Source organism: Notamacropus eugenii, chromosome 5 (genome assembly GCF_028372415.1).
Source record: "Notamacropus eugenii isolate mMacEug1 chromosome 5, mMacEug1.pri_v2, whole genome shotgun sequence".
Lineage (NCBI taxonomy): Eukaryota > Metazoa > Chordata > Mammalia > Diprotodontia > Macropodidae > Notamacropus > Notamacropus eugenii.
In genome coordinates, this window is record NC_092876.1 from 368442451 (window position 1) to 368469438 (window position 26988).

The following is a 26988-nucleotide window of genomic DNA, read 5'->3' on the forward strand; positions in this document are numbered from 1 at the left end:
TTGTAAACAACTTATTGGATTTTACTTTCTAATCCATTTTGCCAACTTATATTCACATTTACAGTTATTTCTTCCATCCTGTTCTCTTATACTTTTTTCTTTTCTAAATGGTTACCATTTTTCTCCTTTTTTAAAAAACTTTTAACCTTGTCATTATTTCCTTTCCATTAGGGTTTATTCTGCTTATCACTAATCTATCCTTTTCTCCTCTTTCTGTTTCCATCTGGATTGAATATATTGCCCTCTTGTTCACAATGTTTGCGTAGTCTTCTTTCATGATTTCTTGAAATATAATATCTGGGTTTTTTTTTTTTTTTGTCATAGATCTCGGGTAGTCCTATGATTAAGATTTTTTCTTGATTTGTTTTCCATGTTGGTTGTTTATTATATGAGATCTTACATCTCCTCCCCTTTTTTTACTTTGTTTAAAGAAATCTAGTTGCATCTTATTTCTATTTGATTCATTCTGATAACTAGACTTTTTACCTCCTTTTAAATGATCAATTCTTTTTCCAACTCTTTCCTCCATAGCTCACTTATTTTATTTTCTCATTAAAAAACAAAAAAAAAAAACCTCTTGTATATTCCTTTGAAGAATTCTAGTTAGTTCTGGAAGCAAGCTATTTTTTTTAAAGTTTGATTGTAGATGTTTTTTAGTGGGGTTTTTTCCCCCTCTTCCAGTTTTTGTGTCAGCTCTAGCATTAAAAAATATTTTAAATTGATTTACTCATTTTTTGTTGTTTCAGCCTAATGAGTTGAGTTTGAGGTATCCCCTACTCTGGAGATCAAATCAAATTAAGGAATCTGCCTTTGTCCCTGGCATTTTTTTTTTTTAGGTTAGACGCTTCCTTTTCTCAGGCTAGGGTTTTGACCTGTCCCTTTTCCTTCATGGATGCCAAAGTTTTCTTCTCCAGTAAGCAGCCTTAGTTGAAGCCTATTCACTTATCAGTTTCAAACAACAGGCATTTTTTCTGTGCAAAGAATAGCAATAATAAACCCCTTATTTAGGTCTTCAGTTGTGTTTCAATTCTAGAGGGTTAGCAGTGTTCTGAAATAATTTGTTCAACTTGTCCATATATTTCCAAATGATTAGATCTCAACTCCTCTGGGCTTGATGATCCTCCATCATATACATCAGAACCTCAGCATGCTATAAGATCAATTAAGCCTTGGTACTCAGACTTCATCAGTATCCTGACCCTTTGCAAATACAGAATTAATCAGGTAAGAAGGAAAGCATCCTATATTCAAATGTGTGGGCCCAGTTAAGTTCAGGTAACAAATTTGTAATGGTCTCACTCAGTGAAGCTCAACTGTACATGAACAGGCGGAAAGGGGAGGGCAGGGCTGAAAATATTCCAGGGTTAGGGGTTTGAAAGTAATGAGCAAAACTAGGGCAATGGGGACAGTGTATAGAATAGTGTAAAGTTGTAATGGTGAACTATAAGGTTAAGATTTTCAAGAGGAAAACAAGGCCAGGACAAGGGTGACAGCTTGGGAAAGGTGTGTGTGTGGAAATTCTGATCAGACAGAGAACATGTTTAGGAGGGATGAGGCAGAGATGTAAAGATAGGCTATGGACAGTGGAGGAATTTTAGTGTTATAAATGTAGAGGTAAAATCTTCTAGGTAATGAGATCAAGGGTATGTCTGTCCCTGAGTGTGGCTCATCAGCAACGAAGATGCAGATCGTACAAGTTTATAAAGTTGATGAATTGGAAAGCAAGGACGTTTTACCATGTCACATCAAGTTGAGGCCCCCAAGTATAAGAGCAGGCATATAGCCCAATTCCCACACATGTAATTCCAAAAATACATTAGTTCTAGAACAGATCAAATAGGAATTAAGAAATAGAGAGAAACTATAATTATGTATATAGTTTAGGTTGGCAAAAAGAGACACCCAAGAACTTAAACTAAAGAGGTAGCTCAGCCAGAAGAGCAAATGAGGTTCCTGGAGGCCTTTGAGCTCCAATAACTATAGGAGTGCCCCAGCCAGGATAAAAAATGCTATCTACCTGCAGAGAAAGAACTGATATGAGTCTGAATGCACACTGAAGCATACTTTTTAAACTTTGTTATTCTTAGGCCTTTTTTGGTCTGTTTTGTTTGGCAACATGGCTAATATGAAAATTTTTTTCATGAGTATACATGTATAATCTATACCAAATTGCTTGCCTTCTCAAGGAGGGAGAGGAGAAGAGAATTTGAAACATAAAACTTTAAATGAATGTTAAGAATTTTTATTTAACATGTAATTGAGAAAGCACTTAAAAAAAAAAAGAGTGCCCCACTCATACCTGGCCCCATGGAGACTGGACTGTTGTAGTGCAGGGGTGGGAAAGCCCTTTGTCTTTCCAGAATGGCCCAAAGCATTCACTCCAGGCCAGAAAACCTGAAGGTTATACCCCTCACATGCTCATCCTTGTACCTTAAAACATAACCTTGCCACAAGAACCAGAAGATGGGAAGAGCTTTAGCAAGGAGGTCTAAGTATGGTTAACCCCTCCCCCTCCCACCACCCCCACCAAGGGCTTTGAATCTAGAAGGGAGATGGGAGCCAATAGAACATCAAATTTCTTACCAAGGGAGTAGTAATCAGTCTACATAGCTTAGGGACTCTGAAAGTTTGCAGCAAGCTAACCTGAGTTGTTCCTTTACATCCTTAAAGAGTTTAGCACCCTGTACACAGAGGACACAGGTGAGGTTGGGACTTGCCAGCACTTTGTGCACAGCAGGTATCAGTAGAAGAGCTAGTGGAAGGATCCCTGGCAATAGGGCATTTTGCCCATTAGGGCAAAGAAAAGAACCATTGTTTCATCCAAGTGTGTTAATGCCTGGCCTGAAAAAAATCCCAATTCAAGAAGCAAAACTGGTAATAAATTTATCAGTTGTATTTATGTATTCATATGTGCATATATTCATATGTATATATTTATATAAATATTATATGCATATGTTTATGTAAACAAGATACCAATGATAAATATATTTTATGGATCCAAGGATGTCTTGGACACCCAGCTAGAGGAAGAAAAGTAACTCCACAGCCACTACAGGTAGAGCCTCAGATAAAGATATGGCTTGCACTTACCTAGGTTTATTAGAATTACTGGAAAAGAAATAAGATATTAAAAACTGCATTATAAAAGAATTGGAAAAATAATGAATTGAGAACTCCTGAAGAAAGTAGGAGAATAAACTTAGTATAGGAGGTGAAAAATTTTACCCAAATAACAAGACTCCTTGAAAATTAGAATGGATCAAACAAAAATCAGTGATCCCATGAAACAGTAAGAAATGCAAGAACAGAATCAACTGAAAAAATAAAATAAAAATCTATAAAAAACAGCTAACCTATAAAACAGATCAAGAAAGTAAATAAGCCATAAATGAAAACTGCTCAACCCTATTAGAACTGGAGAGGAATATCAGTCCTTAATATACAGGCACTGAATGACACAGTATCTAAACATTTAAAGGGAAAGTTTATCAGTTAACAGAAAAAGAATAAAACTCTAATAGTAAACTATAATAGCTTAAAGTAAAACTGTAATAGTTGGAGACCTGAATGTACCGCTTTCATTGACACATTGACACAAATCTAACAAAAAGATCAAGAAATTTAGGACCTGAACAGAATTTTACAAAAGGTAACTATAACAGATCTTTGGTGAATACTAGGTCAAAACATATTTTTTAGTACCCTATAGCACCTTTACAAATACTAATCATGTTTTGGGGTATAAACATCTTACAAACAAATGTAGAAAGGCAGAAATATTAAAAATAATATTAAACACATCCTTTATTGACCAAAATGCTATAAAAATAATATTTCTAAAGGGTCTCTGAAGAAAGGATTAAAAATTAGCTATGAAAAAAATTAATCCAAAAGAATCAGTCAAATAACAAATAACAATTACTTTCATCAAGTAAAATGACAGTGAGAAAAAATAATAAAACTTTTGTGAAGAAGGCAAAGCAGGCTTTAGAGGAAAATGTATATTGCTAAAGACCTTCATCAACAAAAGAGAGATCAACGAATTAGGAATGCTGCAACAATAACAATAAACCTGAAAAGTAGCACATTAAAAAACCCCAACTAAACATAAAAATAAAAATTCTAAGAATAAAAGGAATAAAACTCAAAACAAAAAGTTACTCTTAAATTCATAAAATCAGGAGCTATTTTTAAACTACAAAAATAGACATATTAACTAAATTGATTTAAAAAAGAAAAATTCACTACAAATTAGTAAGAAATAAAGAAAATTAAAAATTATTCTGCCAAATTACATTTTTAAAATGGATGAGATGAAATGAGTATTTTAAAAAATAGCCATAATAGAACAAGAAATAACTTAAATAATCCAATCATAAAAATATAAATGAACTCAGAAAGAAAAAAGCCCCATGACCAAGTGATTTTACAAATTAATTCAAACATTCAGAAAACAGTAATTTCAGTATTATATACACTTTAAAAAAAAATAGGATCCTATCAACTCCTTCTATGATACAAATATGATTTTGTTACCTAACCAGGGATAGAGAAAGGAGAAAAAGAGAATTGATAGGTCAGTCTCCCTCATGATATTCTAGATACATAAGAAACAAAGTCAAATGAAATAATGTATGTAAAAACACTTTATAAAACTTAAAATGCTATATAAATATTTATTATTTCATATAAAAACAAGAATCATTCCTCACAGATTAATTAATGGTCAAAGGATATGAGTAGGTAATTTTCAAAGGAAGAATTAAAATTCTCAATAACCATATGAAAATACTTTAAATCACTATTTGAGAACTGCAAAGTTCCACCTTACATCTATCAGACTGGCAAAGTTGACAAAAAATGAAAGAGGCTAAAGTGGTTGTAGGAAGACAGGCACACTAATGCATTGTTGGTGGTGCTGTAAACTGTATCAGCTTTTCTGGAAAGCAATTTGGAACTATACTGAAAATGGTGAAACTTCTCTTTTGACTCAGAAGAAGAGGCACTTCTAGGCCTCAAGATACCCCAGAGATGAAAGAAAGAGGGAAAAGACATCTATGCACAAAAATATTTATAGAAGCTTAATTTGTTGTAGCAAAGAACTAGAGATAGAGAGGGTGAACATTAGTCTTGGGATGGCTTAACAAATTACATTATGTGATTTAGGTAATATTATTGTATTTTATAAAATGGATTCAGAGAAAGAAGGAAGACCTGTATGAATACTGATTTGAGAACAAGGAGAACAACTTATACAATTAGAGTAACATTATAAAGAAAAATAACTTTTAAGATTTAAGAATTTGATCAATAACCAACTAGGACTTGAGAGAATGGATGATGGTGTGTTACTCATCTCCTGAGAAATGAAAGAGTTGTAAAAAGCCCTGAACACAGTGGCTGGCACATAGTAGGTGCTAAATAAATGTTGATTACTCCCTCCCCCAACCCTACCAGTAAGAAGGTCTCAAGGTGCAGAATGAGATACGTTTTTGGACATGGTCAATGTGTGAATTGGATACATTGTTCGTTTTCCCCTTCTTTCTTCATGGAGCCCCTGGGAGAGTTGAAGGCAGGCAAGAGGAACTGAATAATGTTGTCAAAAAAGAAAGGTTATTGAAACATTTTTTAAAATGCACAGAAGTAAACAAAACACAGTTCAGAAGAAAACACAGATGAGTTTTCAAAATAGTATGCTGAATTTATTATATACTTTAAAAGAAAAAGCTATGCTTAATATTTGCAATTTCATGTACAATCTTCATAATCTGCTCTTTGCATGTGGAGATGCTTATTTTACTTGATGTTTAAGTTCAAAATAGTAAAAAGATCAAATAAAACTAAGAGGGTAGGAGTAGAAAGGCTAGTCATCCAAGTCCTAAGACTCCTTGATAAAGGAGGAAGATACTCCCACAGTATATAACTGCCATTAGCAACTGGACAACATACTTGGATGAAGTGGAACTTAAATGTGAGGTTGCTCAATCAAGTGATAGAGGGAGGCCTCAGCTGAAATTAGTAGTGAGAACAAACATTTTTATTCCTTCCCTGGGCTCACTGGGTCAGTCTTCTGAGAATGGCCATGTTTCAGCTATTACAAGATAGAAATGTAAGAGGAAGAGATCTAGTAGGAAGGGCAATTTGTTAATAATAGTTTCATAGTGCACAGTGGAAAGGAGGGAGCAACAAGGGTGGATAAGGGACACAGGATGAGTAGGGGCTAATATTAACGGGGTGTGAGGGAACATGGAGATATCAGGAACGCAAACTTCTGCATAGGCAATATTAAGACTGAAACCACAGGAGATTTTGAGTGGAGCCACGGTATAGATTGTTATATCTCTTTTTGGTAGCAATGGTAGCTGACCTCTGCCTTAGAGCAGAGTAGATTTTTTATGCAATATTTAGGAACAAAAGGGAAGGATAAGGTGAATGGGCAGCATGATAAACAGCAAGATGCCTGTCCACACTATGGTCCTGTTCCTGGAGTAAGAGATGGATGGGAAAAGGAAGGCCCTATGTACGGGCTCTCCTTGGTTACAGAAGAATGAAGCTTGGTGATTTTCTGATCTTCCAATCATCTTCCTTCAGGTGCAGAGGCAGCTAGGTAGCACAGTGGATAAGGTGCTGAGCTGAAAGTCAGAAAGATGCAGCCTTAGACATTACTTAACGTTTCTACCTCAGTTTCCTCAACTATAAAAAGGGGGCAAAAGCCTCCTAGGGCTTGCTCTAAGGATCAAATGAGAATTTTATAGAGCTCAGCACATAGAAAGTGCTATGAAAATTCTTATTCCCTTACCATTTACTTATAAATAATATGCTACCAGTTGCATAGCACTTTAAAGTTTTCAAAGTGCTTTACAAATATTTCACATGATCCTCACAACAACCCTGAGAGGCAGATACTATTATTCCCATTTTACAGATAAGGAAATTGAATCAGACATAGGTTATGATTTGCTCAGATTCACAACTAGTATGGTGTTTTAGACCAGATATGAACTCTGGTCTTCCTGACTAATGATCAGCATTCTTCTCCACTGAAACAATATGAGAAGCAATGCCATGTAAAATGGACCTGTCCTGGAATTCCTTCCCAGCTCTTCTTGCAAAGACCAACTCCAGGGCTACTCTTCCACTTAGTCTTTTGCTTGCCGTGCCCTTCTCCCTCAAGGGAAAGTAATCTTTCCTTCTTCAAAAATTTCAAAATGTTTTACCTAGATGGACCTTCTCTTCTACTTCTCCCTTTTTTCTGAGTGGTGTATGTGTCTTATACTCCTATTATATTTTAAGGTCCTTGAGACTGGTCTGTGTCATATATTTCTTTGCATCTCCAGCATCTAATAGTAGTACAAAGTAAGTGTGAGTTCCTTTTTCAAGTAATAATAGCAGCTAACATTTATATTGTGCTTTTAAGGTTTTAAAGCACATTCCTTATACCCATTTGGGGTCGAGTTTTAGCTTGATCATTTAAATTTTAGGCCAACTTGATTTTACTCATATCAAGTGCAACAGTTACTCAGTCAACAAGTATTAATTAAATACTATGTGCCAGCCACATGCTGTGCTAAGCACTAGAGACACAAAGAAAGGAAAAAAAAAACAGTCCCCTCCTTCAAAGATCTAACTTTCTGACAGGGAGGCACATTAACAATTACATAATACAATTTTAAGTGAATATATTACATGCTAAATGAATAGTATCTAAGAGCAGTATCCAAGTGATTAAAAATCTCATCTCTTCCTTTACACCTTGTCCATCAGTGAGTGGGAATCAGTAATTTTATTTTATTTTGCTTCTTTATGGAAGATGACAACAGTTAAGGAGAATAGAACATACTCTATTACTGAGTTTCACAAATTTATTGATATTTTAGTAAAGACATTCATCTCAGTCATTGCTCTCTCCTGTCTTGACCTTACACTATCATTTCATTTGGGTCAAGAAAACATTCAGAAGAGAAAGAATTCTTACTTTAAACATAACAATAAAATGGACAAAAATGGAAAGTTTGCCTACATTAGAGTGTCTAAAGATAAATTTATGAATTTTGATATGGTTAAGTCAAATAAGGAAGAACTAATAGTTCTATGTACATTTTTTTTTTTTATGTGGGGTTTATTCTAAATATAAATGTAACTGGACAAAAGTATTAGGAATATACATTAAAAGGCAGCTCCTCTGGAACGATTACCTATTCTAAGAGCTTAACTGGCAGTTACCACCAGTAAAATAGTCTAAAGCTGCCTTCAAATTCAACATTGAAGGAATTTTCAAGAAAACATTATACATTTGTTTATGACAAAGCTTTTAAAGATACGAGAACAGATGTTCCAACGGCATTATATTTCAAAGAAATTTAAGATTACATATACGATACAAAAATACAAAAGAAACCTCTCACAACTTACAGACTCAAAGTATAAGTGGTCAAATCTTTCATAAAATAATTTTAAAGATGCACTCTCTTGTATTTTCAGTACCTGAAATGGGCCAGTGGTCTATAAAGAAACAAGCATATAAATGAGTGTTTTATATACTAGTCTAGTAATGACAAAAGGAACGTTGCTTAAATTCAAATTAGTTTTCACTAAATTGGTAATTTAAATGTTCTGACAAATACAGAAAGTGCATCTTCACCATCTTTATACAATGTTAATGAATTTTTGGTGTGTCACTTTTAAAATTAAAAAAGCCAGATGCATTTAAGCAATGTACATATTTTAATCACTTTTTTGGTGGTGGCTTATTTTTTAAAAGAAACAGCTTCCTTATATTTACCTCAAGTTCTGGTAGAAATGCTTACAGGAGCTTGTTAATACCGGTAACTCAGAGAAACACATTTAAAATACTGATTTACTTGCACAGTGAGTGAATGCTTGTCCTTTAAAAATCAACGAAGTTAGGACAAGTCCTGTTAAGATGAATTAGGCCACATCATATATTAAATACACACTTTACATAAAAATTTCAAAAAAAAGTAATTATGGGATTTTCTTATTATGCCTTCTGTAGCTGTTGTTAGCAATGCCTAGTTCATAACTAAAAATAAAAATGTCCAACAAGGAAAAAAAGCTGTCTAAATTATTTTCAAATCAATGTTCCAGTAACATTTCCCTCCCAGTACAACACTCCTTCTCTATAAGGCTGTTCTTGGGAGCCAGATAGTTTAGGTAAAAGATGGACTTAAGTAGTTGTTTTCAATTTGAACAGTTAAAGAGACAGTAAACTTTTGCTTCCTCCTTAATGTGCTAATAGTTGTGACTAAAAAAATAAGCAATTCTTAAAAAGGTACCATTTCTGACTTCTTTATTATCTGTAACCTTTTGAAACTAATCACATGAAACTACAAAATTAGCAAATGTCTTGAAATCTGTATATAAAACATAAATTACCTCTAATTTCAAACTTTCATTTATTATTAGTACACCACTCAATTTTTAAAAAGTGGCTCCAAAGATAGTCTTATACCATTCTTTTTTTCTCTTAAAAAAAAACAAAGGAAACTGTTCCTTTTAACATCACACCCACCCCATACCCAAATCTTGAAACACATCATTTAGTCATCATCTTGGTCATGGACATTTCCAAGGTGAGATTTAATATTTCGTTCCCATAGCTTCTGGTTATCAGAAAATCCATGCTTTCCTTTATTGAAGGAATTTGGTCCAGCTGATGTTGGTGTATCCCTATTTTTAAAAATAGAAAACAAAGAGTTGTTAAACAGTTTTTAAAGGCTTTCAGATAGCACTGTAATAGAGCAAGGTATGAAAATATCATCCTTCAATTCTCCCTTAATCTCCCCCCACAACTATAGAGTGTATCAAGTTTCTAAAACAAAAACAAAAGTATCAGTCAGAAAGACCTGAGCTCAAATCTGGTATAAACTTGAATATATATGTGCGCGTGTATGTATAAATATGTATTTGTGGTATATACACATACAGGCCTAGATAATTTTTATTCTATGAAAGCTATGAGTCAAAGAGAGAAGGGAGATAAAAGAATAGGTTGGGATAATAGCTGACACAATTATATACAGATTTCAGGTTTTTTAAAAATAAGTTTTAAATTTTCTCCCCTACTTTCCCCGCTCCCTCCCTAAGATATAATGCAACATTAAATGGGTTCTACATATACATTCTTATTAAATACATTTTCACATTAGTCATGTTGCAAAGAATTAAAACGAATGGGAGAGACCAAGAGAAAAACCAAACCAAAACAAAACAAAAGAGAAAATAGTCTGTTTCATTCTGCATTCTGACTCTATACTTCTTCCTCTGAATGTGGATGGCATTCACTCACTGTGCAAGTAAATCAGTATTTTAAATGTGTTTCTGAGTTATCAAGAGTACTTTGGAAATGTTTTAGGTTCAGGTGTTTTCTTCATAAACAATCCTGTAAGGCAGGTAGTATGCAAATTATTCTCATTTTACAGATGAGAAAAAAACAAAGAGGTTGAGCGATTTGTCTGTGGTCAAAGAGCTAGTGTGAAATCTTGGATATGAGTCTAGGTCTCTCTTCAGATTTCCATCTGAATACTCTGTCCACTGAGTCTCCTCCTTCTCATAATCCCAACAACCTCATCTTCTCATATTTTAGTGTTTCCAACTATGACACTTTTCATATAACACGCTGGTCTAAGTAAACCTAAAAGAAATGATGTGCTGTCCCTATCTCCTCAAAGGGATCATCTCGGAAAGGAAAAATACCATGAAGGTATACAGTGAAATGCTAACATTATTATTTTCTTTTCTTAGGCTGTTATAAATGTCAAATAAGAAAAACAAGTTGGCATATGTTTCAACGAAAATGGTACCAAAATTAGTTCGAATTAACATTATCACTTTGAAAGTTTACTTATCAATCTGATTTTTTTTAGAAGTCCTACACTGTTCTCATTTGCACTATCTAACTTAAAATTAAATAACCTTCACTTTTCAGACTCTATTTCCTTTTGCCCTTTGTGAAATCTTCCTCTATTCTGTGGGAATAAGTATCTTCAAAATTTGGTTTGCTTTCTGGGATTACTTTAAGGCTGTACAATCCTTATAAGGTGTTGAGGCATAATTTTGCAAAAATAGACAAGAGAATAGTGAAAACTCCAGGTTAATCTAGTGGCCAACAAACTTAAAAAAAATTTAAAACTCAATGTGTATTTAATATATTTAACTAAAAACTATCTGGTGTCATCTGAAATGAAAAAATGTTTTTAATTATATGCATATATTTTTTTCCTCAAAAAAACTTCTTTCCATCAGCAAATAAGAAAAGAACCTTTGACTGCTCATAAAGTATGTGATTTCTCTTTACCCTAAAATAAATTATGGTACCTTCTCTCAATTCCCTGAATGAAGTAAAAGAGTAGTAATACTTTGCTATATGACTTTCTCCCAAGAGATATTAGGATCTGACAATATCCTTCAATGACTTCAGCTCTTTTACAAGTTTATTTACTATGATTAGCTAATAGTTTAACATATGCAAAAAATTTAAATACCTTCCAATATTCTTCATCCGCATCTTTGCTTCTGGAGGCATTTCCTCTGGTTCACTCTGAGAAAAAAAAATCAGATAAAATATAAGTGCAAAATTACAAATATTTCTTTTTCTAAAAGCTATAGGTGACTGCTAATAAGTGCCAATTTTTTAAAGATGGAAATTACAAAAATCTTTTTAGTAATCAATATGTTTTTAAAGTCTTAAATTTATACAAAATTATAAATGCTTTATAATAAGAGAACATAGATTTTTTTCCCCCTTGTTATTGTGAATCATGTAACTATGACATGGGAGGGGAAAAAAAAAACCTATCAAAATAGTTTTAGTAGTAACTGTCTGTAACCAAATACCAAGGTTATCAGATAACAAAAAAAAACGTTATTTGTTTTCCTGTGTATTCATTTTATATGATGCAAATAAAGACCTTAACCCCAAGGAGGCAAATCTCCCTTATTGCTAGAACACCTAGAATGATTAATCACATATTTTTCAGACAAACAACCCTAGTTCACCTCACCTCATCTCACCTCTATACTGCTCTTTCCTTTAGCCTGCCCTCCCAGCTGCAACCCTCCAGAGAAACCACTGTAAGGTAGAATCCAGTGCTTTGACCAGCACTGCAAAACTACTCCCCTCTCTCCCCCCTAACTAGTTAAGATCCAACAAAAGGAAAATATCATTATCAAAGTTCTTTGAACTATCCAATGGTTAAAGATCTGAAATCAATATGGTTTTATCAATCAAAATTACACTATATATGTGTTTACATATCATCAAAAACATGTTTTCAATTGTGCATTCAGAAAGAAATCTCTCAGTTGCTTATTAGCTGTGTTAACCCTATGCAGATTACTTACTCTTTGAGCACTAGTTAGTTTTATCTATAAAATGGGGAAAGGAACAGAACCTACCACACAGAGTTGTTGTGAAAATGAGATAATATGTACACAAAGTGCTCAACAAATCTTAAAACACTATATAGATATGAGCTATATTACATAATGAAATCAGACCTTGGTTACAAATAAAAATGCTGCTTTATTTTTCAGGAGCTACTTTATCTTCATCTGAAATTAACTTCATACATAGTAAGAAAAAAAGGCCCTGAGAAGTCCCCAAACTCTTAAGAATCTTGAAATTTGGGCTATGCAGATGATGGGGTTGCAATCTTGGTAAGCAGTCATTCAATCTTTGCTTAAACACCTCCATTAGTCACCCATCCTTTGCCTAATCACCTCAAGCTTGAGGGAGACAGAATTCCCCTCTTCAAATACCAAGCAACACCACCCACTCATCTGCTTTCTCTCACAATTCTTACAGATGTCACCAGAAAGGTTCATAATTTTGGGGATACCTATTCATACTACTAATAAAAAAAGACTTATGCACCTTTGCACAGAGGTTATACCATACACCTGAAATGTTTTTACTCTGCTCTCAGCTTCAGGAATACCTCAGATCCTTTCACAGCTCAGCTCAAGTGCCACTTCCTTCAAGAGGCTTTCTGGTTGTTATCTCTCTGCTACTATCTGTGTGTAGTGATTTTTTTTTTCAATAATCAAAACGTATTTATCTATGAACCTGCCATTATCTTCCCACCCTTCCCCCTCAGGCCCTTCCCTCTCCAGAATGTAAGCTCAAGGGCAAGTGACAGTTTTATTTTTCTAAATGTATTCCTAGTGCCTGGCACATAATAGACATTATAGGCAGATTGAATATAGCCTTGCTACTTTCTACTCTATCACCTGATTATTTTTTTTTGTGAAGTCAGAGTTTTAGTCTCCTTGAAGATGTTCAAAAATTCTTTAATATGAGTAGTGTACTTAAAAAATTTAAGAGTAAGAAACAGAATTAGCCATTGACTTACATCATCATCTTCATTGAAAACTGCTGCTACTGAAAGGGTTTTAGGGGCAAGAGTTGGAACAGTTTCTTTAGGCTTCTAAAAGAGAAATACATCAAAACAGATGAACGCTACATAAGCAAAGTATGTATATTATACACATGCAACTCAAAAGAGGAAAACTGACTTTTCTGTATTAAAAAAAGAAAAAGAAAAAAGGGGTATTTTGTTTTCAAAATATCTCAAGCAGTAAGTCAGTACATTTGAAAAACTCATCTTTAGGTCTCCTATATTCCCCTGAGAATATAACATTACTATTAGGTGCTATGGACCTGATTAGTAATAGTTTTTAAAGTCAACCTGGATATTTATATGCTAACCCCAAAACTTTTACTCATCAAAATTCTGTATTTTTGATCTTGTAGAGGATGTTTTCTCAAGGACAGCCCAATTCCATGTGTATACCAGGTACTGAATAATATACATTTGCTGACTGATTTTATGTGGCTATAAGACAGGATCTTTTAAAGTAGTACCAACCAAAAATGTGAATTATTTAGATTCTTAATTGCACAAATAATCAATCCATACAATAGTGAAATCTGTCACAGAGCCCCTAACTAATCAATTACTTGCTATAATTAGTTTTAATACACTTAGTAGACTGCACAAAATTTTAATACACAAAAATGTTAAATTAAGGGAAGGATAGTAACAAATGGTCTTTTTTTTCATTTTCACATATTGTAAAATTTATCTTAAATTTCATATTTAAATATTTATCTATATTTATATTTACATATAAATACATTGTATTTAAATTAAATGAAAATATAAAAACAAAACAACAAAAACCTACTGAAATCCTGACCTTAAAATTCACCTAACAGAAAGACCACTTTTGGGGGGGGGGGGGGGTAATGATTATGCCTGTTCATATCGAATTCTTAAAAAAAAGACCACCTATCAGGATTACTGAAAACAGTTGGAAAGAAACCCAGATAACACTTTAGATAAATCATTCTTGAATGGTAATCTAGAATATATGCACCTGGCAGTAAAATACTGCTTTTTTTCCCTTCAAATTAACTTCAGAAAATAGCTGCTGACAGGTATGACAGCTATAACTAAATAGCATCAACTGTGGAGCAATTTTAGATGATTTCTGTCTTACTTAAAAACTTAGTTCTAATGCCATCTCATCTAACATTAAGTTAATACTTAATTCCTTACTAGCAAAATATTTCAATTACTTGGTTTTACCAAGGGTCTAAGAGCTTAAAATTTTATATCTTAAAGTGTATGTTTAAACTGGCTTTTAGAAGTCAACATCCCTTTTGTTAAAATTCCAAATAAAGATGAAGAACATGGCTTTATCATGTGCTATTTAAGCTAAGTTAACAAATCTGGGGCCTTTACATTATTTAATGATTTTGGCAGTACTATCTAGCATGCCTCAAATTTTGAAAGTAGATTTCATAAGTTCAAAGAAAAGATATGGTGTGAGAATATAAACAGAACAAAACCAGTTCAAGAGAGACTGGAGATTGTCAAAATGAAAATGATGACAAAATTTGATGATTTGCTAAATATTTCAGACTTGTAGCTACAAGAGACTTCAGAGATAATTTAACACAAATTTTTAATTCTACAAATGAGAAAACTGAAATCCAAATAAAACAAATGACTTGCCCAAGATCAAGTAGTAGGGGCAAGATTTGAACTCAGGGAATGCTCCAAATCCAAGAATTCTTTCCATTTTTCCCCTCACTACTGGTTGGGGAGAGTAAGGGTGAGAAAGACCCAAACCAGGGAGCCACATGAACAGAAAAGACAGAGGAGTAATTTCCTGATGAGGGAATATACCAAAAGAAAAGTAGTTATTTTTAAAATGCAAGAATGGTTTAGTCCTATAACTGTAACAGGGAGGCTAAAGTCTGAAATTAGCTGATGCTTGTGTCAAATGAAAGGGGTTTTTGTTTTTGTTTTAATGGAAATGTTACACTGGGAAAAAGAACAAGGACAGCCTAGGCCTTCTATCTGGTGTGAAATGAATGATAACAGATGGCCTACAGAAAACAGAGCATTCAGTTCCTATTTTACTTCTCTTTTCATCAAGAAGAGTCTTCATAACAATGAGAGGGAAAAATAGTTATGAGGAAACTGAAATTCAAGTAAGTGAGAGACAAGAACACTTAAATTCCTGAAATGAGTTCAAGGAAAGATCTTGATGTGATTGCTCTATTTTTACTGAATGGAAGGGTGCCCCAGGCCTATAAGTGGGAATGTTTTTCTCATTTCCAAAGGAAAGGGAATTCAGCAAAATATAAAGCTGGAAAAATTCTAGAGGGGAGTATTAAATGGTTCATTTGTGAGCAAGTAGAAAGGAAACTGATGATCAATATTATCTTGCCTGGACTCACTGAAAACAAATCATGCCATACCAACCCCATTTCCTTTCTTGCCAAGGCTACCAGACAAGAATATCAGTGGAAAACTATAGATATAGAATAACTGGATTTCACCAAAATATGTGATAAACTTTCACAAAATTATTGCAGACAATAAAGATATAGCCTAGATGAAAATGCAATTAGATGAATGCAGAACTGACTGAAGATAGCTGACATGCTTATAGTATTTGTAAACAAAATGAAGCTGGGCAGGATATCTAAGATATATGATGATAGAACTGGGATACAAAAAGGTGCTGAAAGACTAGAATGGCGACCTAAATTTAATAAAACAAAACTGTTGAAAGTTTTCCCCATAGTTTAGGCCCAGTGATACTGATGGAGGAAAACCTCCCAGAGTTACTGGACTCAAAAAAATGCTCCATTTGACTAACAGTCTCAGAATTATTGAACAATGAATTCAGTATTTTTGTGTTTTCCTGGCTCAGACCAGATATTTTTATTACTTGTGTACACAATGGGAAAATCAGACCACAGACACAAAACCAGGACTTAGAGTCATGTTCTCCTACAGCAAGTGGAACACAGATGCTCAAATCAGAGTCTTACAAGTGGGTTAAGACAAAGGATCAATTGAGGGCAGTAAAGAAGTGGCAGATGAATAGGGAGAGCTACATACAAAGTTAAGAGACAGATGAAGATCTGATTAATGGGACATAGTGATCAGAACTATGTGATACAAGTTAAAGGTGCTTTTCACTGTCCTGCCTTGAGATTTCTTTCCCATGGAAGCACATTTCCCCATAGTTTCTTCATGTCTTCAATATTTATTCTATCCATAGGTCTTTGCAGTAATGGCAGTTTCTTGAGAAGCATAACAAAATAATACAGACCTAGGGTGCTGATTTCACAGACCCAAAGAATTAGATAAAGATAACACTTTTCTCCTCTCTGAAGATATTTTCTAAAGTTCAATTCAAACGAAAGTGACACCAATTAAATTTTCATTTCCTATAATTCATACCACAGCTATTCTAGATTTTTCACTAACCTTTCCTATTTAGGAAATTCATATTTAATATGAATCTAAACTTCCATATTCACATGCAGGTACACATAACCATACGTAACAATAGGTTACACCTCAGACAAAATGTATATAAAGTCTTTAATGTTCATTTTTAATGTAAGATTCTGAACAATCTTCTGATTCCTTTCTAGATTCTCCCCATACCCAGCGAATACCCAGTTCAAAACAATGACTCACACTTGCTCCAAGTTTGATGGATATGACTGGTGCTTTCTTTGCCGTCTGACTGCCTATGGCAAACCCAAACTTGGCTATCTTTGCGGGCACAGGCTTGGATGAGAAGTCTTCGGCTTCTTCTTCAGCTGATCGCTTCTCTGCGCTGCGACTCGAATTTTCCCCTCCATTACTGGAAGAAACAGTCTTAGTTTTCACAGGTTTTTCTGCCTCTTCTTCAGGTCCTGGTGAAGTCGAAACAACTTACCAAGATGAGCTAATTTTACTGAGCAGAGTGATGGGAGCAGCAACCTCATAAAGCACTGTTATAAGAAAGGTATTTCTGCAGCTGCACACCTACTGGCCCAACAGTCTCTTCCACTGTTTTGAGCATACAGAGGGAACAGAGATTGTGTGGCAGTAGAAGAGGATCCTTTGAATTAACTGGCATAAAATACAGGGCAATTTAAAATTACAAACATATTTTTCAAAAAATGAATACACATTGTTCTAGTACATAAAACCAAAAGTTCCATATGTATGTGTGGGGAGGAAGAAGGGTAAAGGGTAGTTTACTTAAAACAAATAAACAAAAACCTCCAAAATAGCCAAGTGGCGAAAACTCCTCTGCATGATCATCTACTTTGTCAACAAATAACTGCTTATGTTTAAAGACAATCTTAAAGATAAGGAGAATAAATTTGCCTAGCAATTTCTGGTCATGTTGTCTAAATTCCACAATTACATAAATTACCTATAGAGGTTTATTCAGTTTAGAACTGAATTTACTGGGAAATATGTATTATATCTAATCTAATAAATAAAATCTACCCTAGAATTTTGGTTAGACCAGGTTATTTCACTATCTGAAATTACACAGAAAGCAATTTAGCAGAGGAGAATCATCTATGTGTTTGAATACAGATGTTTCCCATTCTTATAGTGCAGTCATATTAAATTCTCAATTACATATTTTAATGAACGGAGCATATCATGGATGATATCAAATAGCTGATAATCTACAAGTAATTCACATTTATATACTGAATTTATTTCAGTAATTTTGCCTTCCTAAATATTCAGTATTAAATTTAAGATGGAAAAAAAATCCAAGTACCAAATTTAAAAACTAGTTGATATTCCTTAAGCGTACAACAGATGAGCAGCAGAGGGAGATGTTCAGGAACATATTGGGTGTCAGGGAATGAGGAAACCAGCTCAGAATTAAAAAACTTATTTTCTTTCAGCCCCACTATGATCTAGATAACAAACATACACAATGCTGCTATGGATATGTGGGTTAACGTATGGGTGAAAGAAAACAAGCTTTAAGATCAGGCACAGATAACAAGAAAAAAGAAAAAAAGGACACAAATGTAGTTGTTAGAAAGCTATGCTTCAGGAATGTTTTTGTTGTTGTTCATTGGATTAATAAATACTTGAACAGAATGTTCAAGCTTGTTTGGGGAAACACTGGGAAGACATCTTCAAGTTACTGCTGTAGATTCTCCTTCTGGTCATAGGAAGCAATTTGAATAATGTTATAATGCTACCCAGAGTGGGATTAACTAGGATTTAGTTTTGGATTGGGAAATTAAGGAATTAGGTGGAAGAGAGTATTATATCATAACTGCAGTGGATGGCAGAAGATGCCATTCATTAAAATAATAAAGTACTGAGGAGTGAAAGGTTGCCCAAAATACAGTGTTTAAAAAAAATAATGAAGTCTATGCTAGCATCTCAATTTGGAATTTTCAGAAAAAGGAAATGTAAAAAGAATTTATGAAAATGTCATCACTTTTCTAAGTACTAAATTTAGGACTTCCAAGTATTTTTGATCAATTCTATTATATATAGTGGTCCACATAAGTTTTATCCTACAACTAAACTATAGCTAAACCAACTATCTGACTTAAGCTCATGCTTAATGAGGAAAAAAGATTTGGTAGTAAAATAAAACAGGAGAAAGTATTTTATGATATATTTTGTATACTATATTATATAGGTGAATTATATAGGAACATGGCCATCTAACTCAAGTGATACTTATTTCAGTTTACATAATAAAGTGGAAAACACTAGAACAAAGAGCATAAAAGTAGGCAGGCTGTGGTCTAAGGCAAGGTAAAGGTTCTATCTGGGGTCTACTAATTTGTCTTCTAAACATTCTGATAACTCTATTTCAGTGTTTGGTTTCCTTTGGGATCACATGTATTTTATGCATCAAAAACTTAATTCTGAGATGTCTTTGATAAACTTCACCAGATTGCAAGAGGGGTCCAAGATGTAAAACAGGTTCAAGAACCCCTGATCTAAGGTCTAAAAGACAGTAAGTAATGCCTATTGATTTTCTCTTCATATTCCTTTGCTTCTATTTTTGTTCCCAATCCCTGTCTTTCTGGAATTAAATTCTGGGGCATAGGGAATTTGAGCAAACTATACTAGAAATTAGGAGGAAAAAACTGAGGATACAGGAACACCTCCACAATACCTGGGATTTGCTTGGTGTGCGAACTCCATCCATCACCCAAGCAGATTACCAGCTATAACTTAACAAATCTTGGATAACCTGATGCTCAGAAAGGTTAAGTATTGTATCTGAGGTAATAAGCTAGTACTACAAGGTACATCTAACAAAGTACAATTCATAGGTAGGTGACAAAGGCAGGATTTGAATCCAGCTCTTCCTAACTCCAAATCAAAGTCCACTATCCCTCAAATGAGGCACTGGGGAGAGCAAAGACAAAATTAAATATGAAAAAGTATAACAACCCTTGCTGCCTGACATGTAGGTATACTAAGTTCTATCTATGGACCTAGTTACTATCTTGATAAAACCTTGTTACACTAGTCCTCTACATAACAGAACCTAAATGGGAGTCAGAAGAGTTCCTCTTAAATAGCAAATTATGTACAATTCAATTTTATCCTCACTTGCATTTCCACCAACTAAAAAAAACAAACTAAAACACCACCTATTTCTCAGGTCTACTCTGAGAATAATGTCTAATATATACCACTTCTACTTAAGAGCAATAATTTGCCCTTGAGTTTCTAAAAGTCAGTCTTATGCTGATAACTTCACAACCAAGAAGTATGGAAACTTCTAAGCCACTGAATCAGATCCATAATTATGGAAAGAGAAGGAGGAAAAAAGAAGGGGAGTTAATTGATAACAATCATACGATGAAACCTTCTCCACAGAGGATGAGGTCCACTAAAGGGATTGACTAATAAGTACAAGCTGATTTCATCCCTTGATTTTCCCTGATTGATTGCTTTGTTTGGAATAGGCTTCCAAAAATACATTTAATAAGATATGGAAAACAAAACAAATAAGAAATTGGGGCCAAATAACCTGGCAGTCAAATCTATTTATTACTGTCTTGGTTGTTAGATACATTTCTACTGTTTTGTATTATATAGTTCATATGAGAAAACTGATTTCCCAGCTAACTCAAATTTGAAATAGCTTGATGCCCTAATTATTCAAAGTAATCTACAGACATATTTAAAATAGTACCCTCCATATTTATATTACGTACCCCAAAGCAAGCAACCTAAACAGATTCAGAGATTCAAAGCTGGAAGGGACCTTAGATGTCATTTAGTCCAACCTCTTCATTTTACAGATGAGGAATACAAGGCCTGGAAAGATTAAATGACCTGCTAGAAATCAAACTGTAAAGTGACAGAGCCAGAATTTAAAGCCAGGGTCTCAAAATCAAATCCCACATTTTTTCCATTATATTATGCTGCCTCTTCGGTATTCTGGGTCTTTTACAAAGAACTACTAAGTCTGTATGTCTTAATGTGACTTTTATGCTTCTTCATAGGTTTCCAAGAATAACTGCAAACTAGTAAACATACTGTAAACTCAAAAACGGCCGTTGCATATATTTAATGTACTTGTAGCATATGTGAAACAAGAAACTAATATATTTATTCTCTTAATTTTTCTTATTTAAAAATATTTAATGTATAATAGTACATTTCTTTAGAAGCTTGAAGATATTAAGATTAGTTTTGGATGGAAGTTTTCCTAAAGAAAAGAAATTCATTTGTATCTCTTAAGAGCACACGAAATGTTCAGATTTATCAATCTGAAAACAAACTAGTTAAATCTACATTCATTTCAATTTTTCTTTCCCTAATAAATGGGGAAAAAATACACGAGTCTTGAAGCACACAGAGGCCTTATTTTGAAAAGGATGCTAAATAGGAAGGCTCTAAGTGCCTTTTTGTGAACTGTTTTCAATTTGGTAACAGAAAATCTTTAATACTCACTGCCAGTTCATTTCCCAGGCCAATTTAGAAGACCACAACTAGCTAAGACTGATTTAAGAAACAAATGCATTTTTTTTTGGTAAAATTTCTGTTTGCATCATTAGTTTTAAAGGCCTGATAGAAGAAAATTCTTACCAAAACCATGCCTTCAGTTATTTTTCCTTCTCTGCCTTCTCAATGTCCCAAGGAGAAAAAAAATGGAGATAGATAGCCAGGGACACTGTTATCCATAGATAGCCAGGGACACTGTTATCCAAAGTGGGGAGGTCCCAATACAAAATCCATGACAATCAACTTTGCTTACATAGTTGATTGTTCTCAGAAAAATATTACTGCTGCAAGCATATTTCAGCCTGGGTAACAGACAACATTAAAGTGTTTTAGTGTATTATTTTTCTGTATTGTTTTCTTGCTACTACAAAAATCTGACACATTTGTAAAATGTTCAGATTAATCAATTTGAAATCATGATGGATAAATGAATTCACTGAAATTTTTGTGCCCCTGATTAATTGGGGGGAAAAAAAGGTCCACAAGAGCCTTGAAGCACATTTGAACAGGGTACTAAATAGGGAAGTAATTGATAAAAGACAAATTGGGGAATTGTTAATAAGTCAGTTGTAAAATACTTGAAAATTTTGCAAAAGCTGCAACCACTGTATGAGAAAGGTAAAGCACTATCCTAATTTTATAAGTGAGTAGACTAAGGTTCTGGAAATTTAAGTGATATCTGGAGGGAGAGAGGGGGAGAGAGAGGGGGAGGGAGAGAGAGAGAGAGAGAGAGAGAGAGAGAGAGAGGTCTGTGTATAGATATAGATATGTATCTACATATCTATAATCACATACAAAGAGAATAAGATCACAATGTCTGGCTTGGGATAGGAACCCTGTGGTGTAGACTCCAAACTCAACACTAAAGTACAAGGTTTCACAAGGGTAATGAATTAACCACAAGTTTTTTTTAAGTGCTGCACTCCCTCAATAGACTTTTTTAATATAACCTGACAACATAAATTTGATTTATAAACAGAGAGGCACTCCTGCTATGGCTAATAATATTGCTGCCACAACTGGTACAAATTATTTCACATATTATATACTCCACAGCTCTGCCATCGGTAATTTTCTTACTGTTTGCTCTGACATTTTGACATAAAGTGATGCTAAAATATATTTCTTATTGATTCAGTACACTACTATTTGGTATGTAACTATTTATCATGGGGCAACATATTAAAACAATTCCCTAGTCCTATCTTTAGGAATGTTGGTAACATTTTAAAAGGAAAGTCTAGCTATCATATGAACATAAGCTTCCTTCGACTTCATATCTGCTATGTACCTCCCATCAAAATGACTAAATTATTCTCGTTTGGGAGCACTTGTTTATTATTTATAAGTTTTCAAGATGGTTTTAAGTTAATGCTGCGGTATTATGGCGGTACTCCTTAAGTACTGCACTAATGAGGCAGTATTAAATTTTAAAGTTTGTTTACTATAATTTGAGCAGATGTCAAAATATAATACAAAGAAGAATCAAATAAAGTACAATATTTATTCCTCTCCAACTTGGACCTTCAAAAAGGGGGTCTGAATATTTCACTTATTTCTCTTTGAAAGATGAAAATAACTTTGAATAGACAATTCCCACTGAAAAATTAAAATGGGCACTTCACTCCTCATGCCACTCATTCTAGGGCTCTCTAAAAGATTTTTCCACAGGTGCTGGTGGGAGACACCTAAAATATCGTAAACTAGACCTTTACATCATATCAAAGTTTTTCAGTCTATTAGGTACTGGGGATGGGAAGGGGGAAAAGGAGTGGCCTGATTATTATGTAATGTATCTTTTTTCCCCCTACAAAGCATAAGAATGACAGGAAGAAAGGCAACAAAGCTAACATTAATCTGAGTTTTATTTATTCCACAACATAACAGAACACAGGACAGGTCACACCAGACCATTTGTGCGCCTAAAACTCTGGCATTTTGCCTCCTAGCGACAAGCAAAAGGGAGAGGGAAGGAGGTTCGAGGGAAGGCGACAAGACCCTGACCCTGATAACATGCAGTTACTGAACAATCCATCATAAGGGTGGGGAGAACCCCCCACCTTTCCCAGCGACCACAATAATTAAAAAGGAGAAGGAGAGGGGAGGGTCGTCGGGGGGATGGGGACTTGACTGATTTCGGGGACAAACAAGCACCGACCACCAGTAATGAGCCCGCCGGGGTAATTAAGACAGGCCACTGTGGGGCAGTCGGCTGCTTGGGGATTCCCTGGAGGGGCTGTTTACAGCCGGGAAGGCTCCCACAAGTAGGGAAGTGCAGGGCAGTGAAGGAAGGAGGGAAGGTGGGGGGACAGCTCCCGCACTGCGGCCCCCGGGGGAGGGGAGCCCCAGAGAGCGGAGGGAGGCTGGCCGGCTCACGGCTTCTTTCCTCCTAGGCCTCGGGGTGATTCGAGGCCCGTCCCTCTCACCCACCCCGCCCCTAATCTCCCCGTGGGTCTAGTCTCCTTCTCGAGGAAGGGTCCTGGGCTAGGCCCAACACGGGGGAGAACTCTCGGCCCTGGGTCTGCATCGTGCAGATGCGGGGCTCGGGGCCCTCCGGGAGAGAAGCGCAGGATACGCCAGGGTCCAGCCCCGCTGTATCCACTCGGGTGTCCCAGCCTCCCACCTCCCTCCCCCTCTCCCCCCCGGCCCGGCCTCCTGCATCACCCCGCACCCCCACCCGGGGAGCTCGGAGGAAGGCCCGGAGCGGCCCCCGCGGCCCGCGACGCTGGGTTTGTTTTCACCTCCGGCGCTTCCTGCTCGCTGCGGCTTCTCCGGCTTCTCCTCTCCCGCTTTCCCGTCCGCCATTTTCCCCGCGGCTTCCTCCCCCGCCACCGCGCCAAGGACGTCACGACCACGGCTCCGCCCCGGCCACCATAGAGCGAACCGAATGGCGGCCGGCTGTAGTCTCTAGAAGGGAAACGGATTAGACCCCTCCCTGCCGGAAGCTGCAGTGTGACGCCATCCTCCCTAACATCGCGGAAGGAAGGTGTTGGGCTGGTCTCCACCAAGGATTGGCTAAGCACGTAGCCAATCACAGGGAGGGTTGGGTTTGGTTTTTTTTCTCATCTCAGCCAAGCTGTTCTATTAAAATCCTCAGACCATGTCTTGCTCATTTCCACTTGAAAGATTTGCTTGATCTCTTTCCCACGAGCGTAGCATTCAGCACGATTTCATCCTCTCCTAAGCTTTTCTTGGCCACAGTAACCCTCTTCTCTAAATTTCTATGTATTACTTGTTGTCTACAAACCACTAATCTGGTACTAGATGCTACAATCTATCCTTTTATCTGCATGTTTTCACTCTGTAGATGGTTTGTTAATTTCTCAGGCATAAGACTGTTACATTTAGGATACATTCCATAACACATAGTATCATGACTTACACCTCAAGTATTTAAATTGTGTACACAATCAAAAAATAATATACTTACTGACATGATTCTAGGGCTGCTGTACAATTATGATACTGTTCATCAAGTTGGGAAAGGAAGCTGCTTTGAGTAAAATGATTTTTTTTGGCGGGGACTGGGTCTTTTCACCTAGTATGATCCTACTGTGGATTAGCAGCTCTATTTCCAGCCTGGGTTGGCTTTGCCTCTAGTCAGGCATCCTGGTGGCCCACTGCACTGTAGCTTAGTGTGGACACCCAGCGTTGGCCCTACCAAAACCCAGAACTCCTGAGCAGAAGAGCTGGGATTCCAACTCAGGTATTATGACACTCAGGCTTAAATTGGTTTTAGGAGCCAATTATGGAAACCTATTATGTTGGCACCAACTCTAGGAATACTTTTCTAGTGTTCCAGTCTTAGAGCAGGTGGAACTCAGGTTCTTACAGCTTATGGAACTATGCTAGGTTTTGTGGACAGTGGGGGTTAAAATTGTGATAACAAAATTGAATTGTCAGGAGAAATCTGTAGAACTCGGCAGCAGAGAAAGCTGTGGTATTCAGTCTGGCAGCTGCTTAGGAAGAGGTTTCTGTCAATGATTCTGGTTACAGAGAAGTATGTACTCCATCCAGAACTGAAACTAGCAATTCTCTGGCATAAATGGCTCATCATGTGTACAGGTAACTTGGTCCTTCTATTGTACGCTTGTATTGGAGTAATTTTCTTTGGGTAAGACACCCAGCTGTGAAGTGACAAAACCTATTTTCCTAGAAACCATAAACTAAAAATCCACATGGGGTTAAAATTAGCATGCAAGTCAGCAGAGTACCACTTCCCTTTGGCTTAGAATAAGCCAATTTAATCTATTAAGTAGTTTATAATTTGAAAGTGTAAAACACCAGTTAAGGAACCAAGTGAGAAGCCTATCAAATGAGGAATGATTGATCAAATTATGTCATATGAATGTCATGAAATATTATAGTATAAGAAATGAATATGTAACATGGGAAGACTAATTTGTATTTAGGTAGAATATGGCAAACAGAAAAAAGAAAACTATACATAATTATAATAATATAAACAAGAACACTAAAAAAAAGCTAAATGCTGTATAATTGCAATGGTGTATTGTTAATGTATTTTTAATGGAATGGGAAGGTCTTTCTCATCTATTAACAGGCCTATATGACCTGCTTAACATGGAAGCCTAAGTCACATGAAGCCTGTGGTGGGAGGAGCTTGTTGGGTAGAACAAGAAGGGGTGGAGCAGGCAAAGGTGAGGCTGAAGCAGAGCTGAGAGGAAGTTGGTCAGACTTGTCAGAGTTGGGAAGGGCAGAGGAAGCAGACATCTGGCTGAGAGAAGGGCATTTTTCTTAAGGGAGCCTGTTTGTGGGAAGGCCTGATAATGTGTATAGACTTCTTGGTTACTACAATGGATTCAGCTTTCTGATGTTTGAATAAATGTTTTGGTGCTGTCTTCCATGTGGAAAGTCTATTATATTTTGTGATTCAGAACTGTCCTGGCAGTTTGAATATCATATTGGCGTAACAAATGGCTGGTCTTTGCCTTAAAGAGATAAAGAAATGCACCTTCCTCCTTTTCTTGGAAAAGTGGGAGACTATGGATGCAGATTTTTTAACCTGTCAGTTGTCCTGATCAGTGTCAGATAATTGAACCATTTTTCTTCATCACAAAGGAAAGCTCTCTGGGTATATTTGTAGGTGTGAGTGGGGTGGTATATATCTAAAAATAACTGTGATGAAAATACAAAAGGAAGCTATCAGAATTTTAATTTAAAATGAAACAAAAGCTAAACCATTTACTTTTTTGCAAAATGAATTTAAGATTTTAGCTGGAATTGTTCAAAACATGAAAAAATACTGATTTAAAACTGCAGGTAGCATTTCAGGATATTGTAGACTTTATTAGATATTTTATTTCTATGAAAGAAAATCAATATAAATATAATCCCACTATACTACACTACAAAGATCTATCCAACATTTTTTGTTGTACTCAAAAACTTTTTTCATCATCCAAAAAAAATCTATTGAATAAACACTACTTATGCAGCACTTAATGATCTTTTGCTTTAACACATGAAGACAAAACAAAAAACAACCAACAACAACCTTGAGCTTGGAAATCAATTATAAAGTGATATCTGTTGAAATGACATTTGCTGATTGAATCTACAAAATAATTATTTAAAAAAATCTAGTGAGTGTAGGAATTAAATCATCTGAAAGACCACA

At 35.5% G+C, this 26988-nt stretch overlaps 1 protein-coding gene across 2 annotated transcripts; it reads right to left on the bottom strand.

The window, feature by feature from the left end:
• Positions 1–7851: 7851 nt before the first annotated feature.
• PCNP (PEST proteolytic signal containing nuclear protein) lies at positions 7852–24253 on the bottom strand. Of its 2 annotated transcripts, none has more exons than XM_072614146.1 (5): positions 24089–24253; positions 17034–17254; positions 13377–13451; positions 11508–11563; positions 7852–9693 (listed from the first exon to the last, which is right to left on the bottom strand). In XM_072614146.1, the coding sequence occupies exons 1-5, from the start codon at positions 24150–24152 to the stop codon at positions 9564–9566; spliced, it is 546 nt and encodes a 181-aa protein (XP_072470247.1). In that variant the 5' UTR covers positions 24153–24253; the 3' UTR covers positions 7852–9563. The 2 variants fall into 2 exon arrangements, with proteins under 2 accessions (XP_072470247.1, XP_072470248.1); XM_072614147.1 differs by lacking the exon at positions 24089–24253 and adding an exon at positions 20555–20683 and having other exon boundaries at positions 17034–17202.
• Between the last annotated feature and the right edge of the window lie 2735 nt (positions 24254–26988).